Here is a 13,296-nt window from a genome sequence, read left to right on the forward strand (position 1 = left end):
GCCAACAAGCAAAATACGGGGTTTTCCTGCTCTCCTTCTCTCCACCTCACTTGTTAACTTGTAGAGGGCCTCAGCAGCTTTGGGCATTCCCCATATGGTCTGCAAGGCTTTTCCATACTTCCTCTGGAATGATGGGCTGATACTGCTGAGCTCTCCTGAGGTGTCAGACAGTCCCCTGTGTCAGAGCATCCTTAGAAGCAGAGAGATAAGGACCAAAGCCCCTGCTATTTCTGATGCAAAAGGCACCCAATATAATCTGACGCTAATGCCACACATTCAGAGAAGCAAACTTTTCCACACCCAAATAGAATTGAAAAATAGATTTGTTAAATCATCACTTTCAGGTTTAAATAAGCAACACATATAATGGCTGAATTACAGAGGCTAGATTTCTTTACAGAAATCCAGGTGAATATGTCGCCCCAATGTCATATCTTGGAGATGAGTTTCATTGTCTCCTCACCAGTCTTTTTTCTCCATTTTGGACCTTGCAAAGCAGAAAGCCTACAAAAAAGGTTCAGTAACCTGCAGGAAAAGCCCAGCACACATGTGCCTCATTGCTGTTACCACAGTGCAGAGGTTATGGAAAAGCATGCATGAAATCTGCAAGGAACTGCATGCTTTGATGGGATGAAACTTCGAAGTATGCCAGAAAAGAAAGGTGAATTAAAACTCTTTTCTTTGTTATATTTGCTCATAAGAGAAAATTCTGGTTTTCAGTCTTTCGGGGGCTCCTATCACAAAATCTAACCAATTTTATTGGGCAGCGTTATGCTGTACTATTTGTGGCACCACTGCATACTAATTTATATGGGTTTCAAAATCAAAACCCAAGAATTAAAGTTTTAGCTTACAAAAGTGGTTTCTGAATTGTCTAGCACACAGGTAACAGAATTACAAGAGAAACAATATCTGGCTGGAAAAATAACTGCTTTCATAACAAAGTTGAAAGAAAAAAGTTTATACCAAAGCTTCAGGAATTTTAATAAAATATTTCAAACATATATGCATGATACACAGAAGAAAAAAATGCATTTTATTTTTAAGCAGTATGATTTGAGCTGCCAACAGTAGGTCGTCTTTGATAATTCTAGTATACATTTATCTTCTAAGATAACAAACCCGACATAGCCGAGAAATCCTGGTTTTATTTAAAGCAAGATTAAAATATTCTAAATGATGATTTCTTCAAAACCTAGAGGTCTTCAATTATAAATGTGCTCTCTGTGGAGCTCCATTTTCTACATCCACTGGTCCACAGCCAGCCAGGTGCCAAATTGATCATGGACATACTGACAAAAGTGAAGATGTCCAAGGAAATAAAACCTGCAGGAAAAGGATTAGCTATTACTGTTGAGCAGATGTAGTACAAGCTCTTCATCCTCTGCCAGGGAAAGCCCAGTATCCAATGGCATAAAAGAGTCTTCCTGGTCGCTCAGCTTGGCCTTCTTTCTTTTCCCTGTTGTTTCTTCTGCCTCTTTTCTGTTACTGCAGCTTCTTCTCTTCCCTCCAATCTTCTCCTCAGGTTCACTGCAGAAACAAATCAATTATTCTTTTTAACAACTGTAGTAATCAATATCATCATGTAATCAAACAATTTAAACCAGGCAAATTTATATCAAGAGGAAAAAAAAACTACGATTCGGAAGACTAAAGCAACAGAAGCAGACGGATTCTGGGTGTCTAAGAGCTGCTTTCAGGCTGAGGCAGTGGAGACTATTCTGTTGTCTTAATTGATTACAGTATATTGGGATATTGATATTAGCTTTACCCAATATTTGCTGCCTTATACAGTTGACAGATGACTTGACAAAACCAATTCAGGAATATGTCAGTGGACCCTGACATGCATTCAGGATCACATCTGAAATAAATATGCATCAAAAATAAAAATATGAGAACTGCCACTCCATTGGCAAATCCTATACTTATTAATATAGATGCAATTTTTGATTTGAATTCATCTCATTCAAGCCATTCTTCCCCCTTCCTTCCAAATGAGTCCCTGGAAGCTGTTAACTACGTCTTGCCATGGGAGGAAGACACAAAACTCCCCTCTTTTTTTTTCCCTGGTGAATTCCTATTTCTCTTGCTGCTTTTTTAAGACTCAGATGAACTGCCTTTTGCAGCCTTAAATCTAGTTGAAATGGCTGTGCATCTGTTTTATTACTTTGACTTTTGTCAGGCAGCCAAACAAGAGCAGGGGAGGGCGGCGAGCGCAGGCGCACGAGCTCCGGGGAGCAGTGGCTGCTGGTTCTGGCGCCATCGGCACGAGGAGAATTTGGGCTGCTCGGCCTGGAGCGCCTTCGCATGGTTTTAGCCCTGACATATAACGAAAATGTTTTAAGCAATCTCTTCAGCAGATTACGCAGACCCGGCTTTCATACACTGCAAAGAATGGGAATTTATAACCACCTCCCCCTCATCAGACCGTAAGCCCCCAAACCACCTCCTCCAAACAAGGCAGCGGAAATGAGAAGGCGTTTTCAGTTTCTATCCTTGTATTTTAAACCAGATAGCAAATATAAAAAACAAATTTCAAAGACTGACTTTAGGCTTTTAAAATTAGATTTTAAAATTTATATCTTCAACTAAAATTTGGCAAATTTCCCAGTAAATCTTCATAGAAAATTCATTTTTCTTCAAAAACAATGCTTTCACAAAAGCTTTGAAAATAGCACTAATACTTGCAATGACTCCAGTGTAAATCTAAAGTTTGGGATTTTTTTCATTGGGAAATACTGATTTACTGACTAGAAACAGCAGTTCCTGCTAGCAGCTGCAGGCGGGGAGCACTGTCCTCTAAACCAACATGGGGCATGGACCTAATGCCCCACACCAGCGCCAGCCTCCACTGCCCACCTGGTTCCTCTTCACGACCAGCACGCGGGCTGCTTATTCCAGAACTTGCTAGAGCACAGAATGAACCATGAGGCACCTCGAAACATAGCGCTTTTCAAGGTCTTCCCCAACGCTTGCTGAGTCTCCAGCAGCGCAAGGTTTCATGCAAGGTTTCTAGTTGCTCAGAGGTTGCTCCTGCACCTCAAGGCTGAGCGGGCGACGGCGCAGGGTCTGCTTGGGCAGGAGGAGGAACCATTGGGATGCCCTCATTCCTGCAGCCCCACTAAAACACCATAGTTTTACCTTGTTCTTCCCCTACTGATGTGGAAGAAATAGCATAAAGCAAGAGCTGAGGACCATGCACTGAATAGCTGGTGCGAAACGAGGGCATTTTGGTAACATGGCCTCTTGCTGCTTTGGAGCTGCCAGCGGCACGAGTGGAGCGGTCCTGTGATTGCTACCACTACATATTTTATTGCTTTTCTGGGACAGCGGTTGTTATTTCTCTCTGCAGTGCTTGAGCTATTTCAGAAGTATTAAAGCTATATGGACAGAAAAATGAAAATACTGCAAAGGGCTGAGACTGCCTTCTCCAGGACGCAGGACATGTCGGGGATGCAGCTTCACGGGGTCCAGCACATACTACAGGGTGGCTTTATAAGTGCAAGGCTAAAACCTCGTCAAAGAAATGTATTCTCTGTGCTTGCAAAGCAGCCCACTATTCCCAGTGCATGGTTATTCCCGGCGCGTGGACGGCTGCTGAAGCCCAGTTTGTGCTTGTGATCAACTACTGCCTCACCCGTGACACTAGAGCAAAACAACCCAAGAACTAAACCCATGAGAAACCTTGTGGCTTCCAGAGCAACAGGCTTCAAACTAATCAAACCCCAGCACCTACCGGTGGGGTTTGGGAGGACCACAGGCCTGGATGCTTGCGAGGTGCAAGACTTAAGCGTTGAGCTCGTGGAGGGACTCGGGGGGCTCCTGCACTTTCCAGGGATGGGAGTGGGGGGTTCTCCTTCTCGCTCCGTGGGGAGGTTACACAGAGCCAGGATGTCTCATGTCCCCGCAACAGTGCCGCGTTGCTGGGTTAGTGGCATGCACTGACGCCGCGCTGGGTTAGCGGTGGGCACTGAGGACATGCTGGGTTAGCAGTGTTAGCAGTGGGCACTGAGGACATGCTGGGTTAGCGGTGTTAACAGGGTGGGCCAAGGACGTGCTGGGTAGTGGTGTTAGCGGTGGGCACTGACGCCACGCTGGGTTAGTGGAGTTAGCACTGGGCGCTGAGGACATGCTGGGTTAGTGGAGTTAGCACTGGGCGCTGAGGACACACTGGTGTAGCAGTGTTACCGGTGGGCGCTGAGGACGTGCTGGGTTAGTGGTGTTAGCGGTGGGCACAGAGGACGTGCTGGGTTAGTGGTGTTAGCGGTGGGCACTGACGCCGTGCTGGGTTAGTGGTGTTAGCGGTGGGCACTGACACCGTGCTGGGTTAGTGGTGTTAGCGGTGGGCACAGAGGACGTGCTGGGTTAGTGGTGTTAGCGGTGGGCACTGACGTCGTGCTGGGTTAGTGGTGTTAGTGGTGAGCGCTGAGGACATGCTGGGTTACTGGTGTTGGCGGTGGGCGCTGAGGACGCGCTGGGTTAGTGGTGTTAGTGGTGAGCGCTGAGGACGTGCTGGGTTAGCGGTGTTACCGGTGAGTGCTGATGTCGCACTGGGTTAGCGGTGTTACCGGTGGGCGCTGACGCCGTGCCTGCCCAGCCGCAGCACACATGTCTCCACGACAACACGAGCCCTGCTATGCGGGACATCCGTGAGGTGAATTAGGAGGAGCTCGGGAGCAAGAGGAAAGAGAATAGGGCAGAAAAGCGACAGAGGGATGAAGAGAAATGTAGGCTTTCAATGAAGCACAAACTGCAGAAGCAAAACAATATGAGGTAGAGGAGACTTGGGAGCAGGAGGAGAGTGGGGTGACTTAAAAGCGGGGCTGGGGAATCATTAGTTCGGGTCCTTCTCACATGCTGGGGCAGGAAGGGTTTTCGGGGGGATGTAGTAGGTGCAAGGCTCAGGTGTGTATGTGGAAGAGCAGGGCCCCTGAGAGCAGCTCTGCAGGGCTGACTGATGCCCCTGCAATCGCCACATGAATCCCCCTCGGTCCCCGCTGCCGTGGGGCTGTCAGCACAAGCCGGTAGCCAACTCCGTATCGCTGCCCAGAGCCACGCGGCCCCTCTTCCTCACGCACAGGCCACGTCCACAGCAAGGACTGAGACAAAACGTGTTGATTCTACGGTGCAGACACAAACAGCCCCTTGGCAGCTTGTTACACAGCTCTGAGGTGCTCCAAGGGCTCGCAGGCCAGGTTTCACTTAACGTCTGCCAGGGCGGCGCAGCTCAGCAGCGCGGCCTGCGAACCTGCTGCCCTTGTGACTGCGCTGCCATCCATGAGGAGAGCGTCCACGCTGCGACAAAGCTCGGGGCCCTTCCCAAAGAAACAGGCATGAGTAACGAGTGAATCTACTAATAACATACACTCAGAAAAGTTGGGAATAATTTAGCCCGTAAATATTGGCATTTTGCTAATCAAACATGTTGTGCCACACTCCTCCTTTCACGTAATAAATTTTAATTCGCAAGGCCATGGCAGCAATCCTAATGAAGATTAATTACTGCAGTCCCTTCCATAATGCCCAGTGCAGCTTCTTTTTAACTTGCTGTCAGAGAGCTACGGCACACAGAAATGGTAATGAAAATATATTGTGTTGTGTTATTCTCTTTACTGGCCATTTCACTGATGTAAATCAAAACTGCTCCAAAACCAGATTTACAAAAACAATTGCAGAAAAGGGGAGATGAATCTACTTGTAATGAAATACAAGTGTAATTGTCCAAAAAGCAAAGGCAAGTCTGTCTTGGAGCTGAAACGCCACTGTCCAGAACATGAAAAAATATTCAGTATGTTTGCCATTTCTTATTATTGCATGGATAATCTAGATTTGATGGGAAAAGGGGATCAAACTCACCATCAACATCTTTCTTCTGCTCCAAGAATGTATTATTTTTTAAAGGCTCTGGCAGATGAGCAATAGTAGTTACAGATCAGATGTCTACAGATGTCTGTAACAGCCCTTTTCTTCCCAATTCCTGCCACAGACACTGCTGACCATAGAGCAGCAGAATCGGAGCCACCTCAGACCACTGGGACTTTCATTCTGTGCATCTCAGCAAACCATTTTAGCCTGTTTAATACTAAAAACTGCTGTCATTCACTCAAATGGATTAAATTATCGCTCTTCCCACTTCTCCTTCATTCGTGCACACACTTGCTGGTGACATGCTGCATCCGTTTCCTTTAGGCAATTGCTTCGGCCGGCAGGTTCCTGGGAAGCACGGGAAGAATCCACGCTGGCCCTGGCACAGCACAGCTTAGCTGCCGAGCTGCTCTAGGAGACCGGCCACAGCACTCGCCTCTCACCGTGAGCCGCAGCAGGGCTATTATAAAGACTTACAGGGCTGAAGAAAATCATTTCTTTCAACAGCAATTCAAAATTTCATAACTTTTGGGTTTTTTTTTAAATCACCTAATTCCTGATCTGGGTTTGTTCAACCGCCAGCTACTGAAACAGATTATATTTTTACATGTCAAATACTTTTCTAGTGCTGAAAGTTTTCTTTCTATATATATCCTTCTAAACAACAACCAAGGAACTTCTCAAACTTCTCTTGGATAAACTAAACCGACACAGTTTAAAAACTACTATGAAGAATGATTTTCAGATCTTGTACATTATTTTCAGCTCTTTTTTGAGCTTTTCCCCCATTTTGCAACATTCTTTAAAAACTAAGATAACCACAAATAGATGCAGCTTCCCAGCAGGCACCTCACTTTTCTCTGCTTAGGAAGAAAACATCACTGGCTGCACACAGAAATTTTGCCTTTGCATGCCTTTTTTTTTTTTTCCTTCAAATCTTCCCTTCTCCTAATATGCTTCTGGAGCTTTCATTTTCCTCTCATCTGTTAGAGAAATTACTTTATATTCTTTATCTCTGCATATTTCAACCTGCAACATAGGTCAAAATTTATGTTCTGAAAACCCTGCAATACCCACACCGAAACTTACTGCTACTGCCTTGGTCACATTAGGCATATTACTTATAACCAGCATGCAGGCACCAAACACCACAGGAAAATGTTTGCTCTTACGGGAGCTGCTGAACACTCCTCCAGCTGGTAAGACTTTTGTTAAGCAGGTTTTGTAAAACTTGCTAATGTAACTTCAAGCAGTTACATTAAGTCTCTTTCTCAAAAGTCTTGGAAAAAAAACACATAATATTCTCTAAGCAGTAGGAGAATAATAATGCACCTTTTCTGACCATCACACTTTTCCCTTAAGGCAATTCAGAAAGTGTGTGTCCTGATCAATCGTTCAGCAGTCAACAACACATCCAATACAAAAATATATACTTTGTTAAGTCTAAGATATGAAAAAGTGACCCTAGAAGGATCTCTACCACTAAAGAATGCCTTGATACAATAGATGAGCCTTGGATAAAACTAAATATGTATTTAATGATGGTAGATTTACATGAAACAGCACTTACACAATCAACTATATAAATATATTAAATTTCCTTTTCTTAAATGGGAATTAAGCTTTTTTTTTAAAAAAGAAATCTATTAAAATGTGGGAGGACATCTTTAACAAACATATTCAGAAAAAGTGAAGGACGTAGTTGAGACACTGCAATAACAGCACAAGGAAGCAACAAACAAACTGTTTTCATGCAGGTGTTTCAGGTGAAGGGAAACAGGAAGGCTCCTCTATTCCACGAGCACTTCACAGCTTGCAGCCTCAAAGACAACCCTTTGCCATGTCTTTCTTGCACTGCTTTTTCTGACCACCACAACATTTAAGTTAAAGCCCTCATAATGTCACAGATGTGGACTGAGCAAACACGTTACAAGGAGCTCCAGGACTTGCAGATAAACCACACTGAAAGGACATATATTGCCAACTGCATCAGGAATCACATAAAACCTAGGGGGTCAGCGTCAGCATCTGGGTTTAACATATTAAAGAATGTAAAAGAAACTGCAATTATCCAGAATTTTTCAAAAAGTCTTTATTCCTGAAGGTTACCTAACACAGCAGGGTGACTGCTGACCTGCATGCCTGTCAGCATCACAGAAGAAATCAGAACTAAAGGACTTCTCCTTTGCCTCAAGACCAAGATCTTTTCCACACAGATCTAAAAGCTAATGTCATCAGTCATACTTAATAAAGGTTTAAAGAAGGCCAAAGATGAAGCCAATCAAGAATTTTCTTCTTCCTCAACATTTTTATTTAAAGAGTTTGAGGGATTAGAAATATCAGAAATTCAATTTGCCTGCAAAATGAATATTTAGAAAATCCAGCTGCTTTTCTATCACCCTTTTTGATACACTTAAATTTCTCACCTCATTAACAATTTACATTGATAGCCTTAAACCAAATATGATGAATGTTGCAAGATATACAAAAATTAATCTCGTATTACATGCTTGGAGTCATTAATTACTCAGGTGGTAGAGGTATGACTGGAAGGGAATTTTATTCAAAGGGAAGTTTAGCTCATAATTTGTATAGCTCCCCCTCTTTAAAATAATACTAAGGAGAAGAGAAACAGCTCAAAAACTTTTTTTGACTTCTGAAACCATGGACAGATGGTCTGCCTATAAAGGCTGCTGAAGGATGATGCCCTATGTGTCATATACCTGCTTTGAATTAGCCCTTTTAGAAGCTTCTTTTAAAGCAAATAGCAGCTGGTACAGCCCAACTGAGTCCATTTTGCTCTAATGCTTTAGGCAAAATCCCAGAATGTTGAAAATACAGAGCAGAATACAGTTGCATTTTCTAATTTCAAAGCCTAATTTCACTGTATGCAACTCGCAGCTGATTTGTTTTAGATTAAGATCATTACCTTGGTATTTGCCAGCCCCAGAGTGACTCTGCATAATTCAGTGGGTGGCTGAATTAGGGGAGGTGTATGAGGCAGCAGTGTTGATTTAACAGAATTCCCTCCTCCTCACTGATACCTGGACTTGCTGCCCAATCCCTTCATCTTCTTGTCCCATCACACCCCAATCCCCTTCCTTCTTTCCTCTGTGCAGAGATCCCTCCTACCTCCTTCCTCCCTGCACAGAATTCAAGTGTTGCCTCTCCATGGGCTCATACTCCCCAACCTTTCCACCTTCACCCCTAGGCTTACTGCTTATTCCATTTGTCCTGGACTCTGCCAGCTCCAAATCCATCTACAAGCACGTGCAGAGTCTGCACTGTCCTCCTGGGAACGTCCCACACCTCTCCAGGCTCCTCTCTTCACAGAGCCTGGCTGTTCCTTCCACTTCTGGGTTTTCATTACTGTCCTTACCATGACCTAGAAATCAGCTCCTGACCTGCCACCCACCATCACAATTTTACCTGGTCTCCCCGCTACCTCCTCCTGGTTTTCTTTGTCAATAATCTCACAGTTGTGGTCTTAGATGGTGCAGGTTTCTCTGCAGTTCCTTTCCCGTTGGAGCGGTGCCTGACTCATGTGGCCTCCTTCTCTAGAAAACTCTAACAGTCCCATTTGGCCAGGTTGCTCAAAACTGCTTTTTCTATCATTTAACTTCCATTCAGCTTCAATGCCGGGGAGGATTTTGAAGCAATCTGACTTGTACTAAGAAATTCAAAGCTCTTGCCCTGCTCTTGCCTTCTTCAAGAAGGCTGAAAAAACATACTATCCGTTATAGCCCCGCAGCCTGTCGGAACCTGTAAAGCTGGAAAATTAACAAAAACCTTTTAAAGTCTCTTTGGAGGAGGTCAAACACATTCCTTGTTATTAAAAAGTAAACTAAAAGCCTGGGCAGACAACTGAGATCAACAGTGCGTCCTGAAGGGGCTGGAGTCAAGTGGGAGCTTCCCCATGAGACGTTTGCTACCCCAGGAATCTTGGTGTCACCCTGGGCAAGCTAAGACCTCCAAACTCAGCACGAGGCAGCAGCCCAAGCAACCTGCAACCCCACAGCACAGAGCTGACACGACAGATTTGCATGGAAATGTTTCACTCAAGGTAGCAAAACCAAGTTATGCAACATCACAGTCAGAAACAGGAATGCTAAAAAAGAAATTAATTGTGTAAGTCAGCAAGGTTTTCATGGTAAAAATGTGGGAATGATGCATGTGAAAAATAGGACAAAATTTATGGTGCATCCATTTCTTTGCAAGACCACCTGAAAGGAATTGAATAATGTTGAGATTTTACATAATTGTCCACTACATCTTCAAATGTCAAAAATCTTAAATCTATATATGATCTTTAAGGAATTATTATATAAAACATCTTTCATTTGATGTTCCTTGGCTTCTTAGATTCAGTATCTGAAATTCAATTTTTGGACAAATTAGCTTGCACACATGACTACGTTCCAAGGATCAAATAAAAAGCCATCCTTTAAAATAAATGATCCTTGGCAAAGCTCAAGTCAAAGTTTCTAATTTGAAAAAAAAGAAACTGTCATAACTAAAGCCCTCCTGAGATTTAGGTTGTATTTCAAATGCACAGACACTAGACAGACATTATTGCAGCATGAAATTGTACTTTGTTCCAAAGTCACTTGTGAACATAGTCAAAACATACTTAAAGTGCACTTGGTAAATTAAAATGTACTGTTTTAGATAAAACTAATTTAATAGACATCTGACAAGCTGTAATACGTGGCAGGAAAAAAGAATGTGCATCTCAAGTTGGAATATATATATAGTTCATTTTTTTCAGCTCAAATTTATTCTCCATAGCCCAAATTACATTTCAGACTAATCTCTTTGAGGTAGGTAACTGAAATACTGCAGTCGTTGAAGCCTCCAAGGAAACAGTAACTGGAAAAGCAATTCGAGTGAGATCAAAACCAATAAAATGGGAAACCAAAAAGGTCTAAAATGTGCCTGCATGGCTTAGGTTTACATCAGGAAGCTTGGCATACTGGAAAACAGGTAACAAAAAATATACTTTTTTCAAAAGTCAGTTGCCCCGTGGGATCTATTGCGGCTATAAAGGGAACACTGTGCGTTCACTGGATGGACCTCCTTTGTAAAATACTTCAAGATTTTTGTTAAAATATTGAATTAATCTTTATTTATCAAAACTTACTATTCAAGTCATGTTTTCTTATTAATTGTATATTTTCTTTTAGATCCCACTTCACAGGAAGGGGAGGTACCCAAAACCCTCGTCCTGCGCTCCGCAGCTCCCCGGGAGAGCTGACACACTGACCCCACGGGGCAGATCAGCTCCCTGTTCAGAGATATCGACCCTGATTAACACTGCCAAAAATCTGTCCACTTCTATCAACTCGTATTCTTAAAGCTCAGCAAAGCTTGAGCTCAGCTGGCATCTTAGGGGAAATGATTATATAAAAAGTGATGTCTGAATACATTAAAAAAAACAAAGGCAGAAGCGATCTTCCCTAGATTAGCAGTTACTTCAGTGACACTAGAAGTTAACTAATTTTTAAACCAACTGTCCCCCTAGTGTTTTCAAAACATTTGCTAACCAGTAACGCCGGAAACACGGTATTGCCAAGAGAGCTTCTCCCAGCTAAGGCTCCAAGCTGAAATAATACTAGAAGTGTTTAAGAAAGGTCCTGTTAAAACACCACCTTCTTCCTGCACCTCACGGAATCAGGAAATGCCTGAGGCACCTAAATGTGTCATAGACAGTGTTATGACAGCAGGCTCCCTAGACTTGGTTGCTGGGAACTGCTTCCCACCGCTTACCAGCATTCCAGAAATCTGTCCTCGCAAACTGGTATCTACGAACACAGGAGACAAGCGGCTCCCAGAGCCCTTCCACTTAGCACAGCTTCGCCTCAGACTTTCTCAACGACGTTTAGTGTTAGTTCTTCCAAGAAACAGGTTGCACATAACTATCTGTCCATCTCAGGATGTCCTCTTTACTCTTTCACTTACCATTTTTACCCTCCAAAGGACAGAACAAGAGCACCTGCACTGCGACTGGCCTAATGGACAAGTGTCAGCATCCCGAGACGCTTCTCGCTGCACCTTCTTTGCAGGTTTGGCACAAAACAGAATTCCAGAAACTCGATGTCCTGCTGACTCTCAGCCCCCAGGCAGCATCTGAACTGACAGAGATGGTCCCTTTCCATAAAATGAGGTTTTACACGATCTTCCAATGCTGAAATCCCTGCCTTATATCCAGGTTTTACTCGTCACGACCTCATATATTAAAAAGACAACATTAACTATATTACTGATGCTATCTAGGGGAAGCAGAGAATAAAATTTCATCGTATTAACCTTATTCCACTCCAAGCAATATAAAAATACCACTAGAGAGTGCATTTATCAAGTACAGATAGACAGATTAGAACTCTAGTAACACATAAGAAGCTACCAACAAATCCTCTTACGCAGTAACTCTCATCAATAAACACTGAATCTTAACTTCATTATCACTGTTGTTTTGCTTCCCTGATTAAAGCTAATGGGCATGCCCAAGCTGTCACAAATACAGCAGACACAGGAATGATCCTTCTTTTTTATTATTTATCTATTTTGAATTGTGATTTTACTCTCATTTTGCTTGGAGATACTGTACCAGCTCGGGGAAGCAAAGAGGGAGGAAATGCAGCCCAGTTACCGCTGCCCATTGCCCGCCACTGCACTGAGAAGAGGCTGTTTCCTGAGGTTCCCCAGCCCTGTCAGCCCGAGCAACCGCACGCTGGGGAAGGGGCTGCAGGGGACACAGTCACCAGCTGCTTTACCCAGGGTTATCCAGGGCTTAAACCCATGTCACAACACTCAGCCCCAGGTACTGCCCCTGTAAAGCGCAACCACGTCCCAGCTAGTGGCAATCTGGCCACTAGGGCTTAGGTGATTGAGACCTGAAATGAGACATCTAGAGAGGGCAAGATAAAGATTTATCCTCCCTTTTAACAGCACTAAGTGCCAGTGTCTGCTTCTGAACCCATTTCACAATGGCCTGCGTGTCAGGAACGCATGGGGAGCCGTGAGGCGAATGCCGAGCACCACGCAGGGCTTCGCCGCGTCCTCGGCCACCCCTGCAGCCCCCCGGCCCTGCGCTCGCCTGGGACACAACAGGAGGCAAACCCTCCCCTTTTAAACAATTAAAAATATTGCCTTAAATTACAATAAAAAGCTTAGCATTGTTAATTCTGTTATACATCTGCTTCTAACTCAGATTCCACTTCATTTGTGGCATCATATCATACGACCTCTCATATTACATTTTGCACAAATTCATTTAATATATTGCAGTTACAGAGGGCTCATCCAAATCTTCATATGACTTCAGTATTTTCCCTTCAAACAGAACCTGTAGCATGACAGTAGAGAAATGCATTTCTGAAACACAAGAAACCCCCAGGGAACTAATGAAGATTTTTTGTATGTGGAATA

The 13,296-nt window shown here is 43.6% G+C and overlaps 1 protein-coding gene across 1 annotated transcript in view; it reads right to left on the reverse strand.

The window, feature by feature from the left end:
- Positions 1-1,309: 1,309 nt before the first annotated feature.
- The window catches only part of DDX10 (DEAD-box helicase 10), a 146,811-nt gene continuing 134,824 nt past the window's right edge, over positions 1,310-13,296 (reverse strand). Inside the window, exon 18 of the mRNA XM_088522229.1 lies at positions 1,310-1,530. Coding sequence (XP_088378355.1) covers positions 1,341-1,530 — 190 coding nt within the window. The 3' untranslated portion in view covers positions 1,310-1,340. The remainder of the gene's footprint in view (positions 1,531-13,296) is intronic.

The sequence above is a fragment of the Tinamus guttatus genome, unplaced genomic scaffold (genome assembly GCF_059628265.1).
Source record: "Tinamus guttatus ecotype Peru unplaced genomic scaffold, ASM5962826v1 Tinamus_guttatus_pri_ptg000150l, whole genome shotgun sequence".
NCBI lineage: Eukaryota > Metazoa > Chordata > Aves > Tinamiformes > Tinamidae > Tinamus > Tinamus guttatus.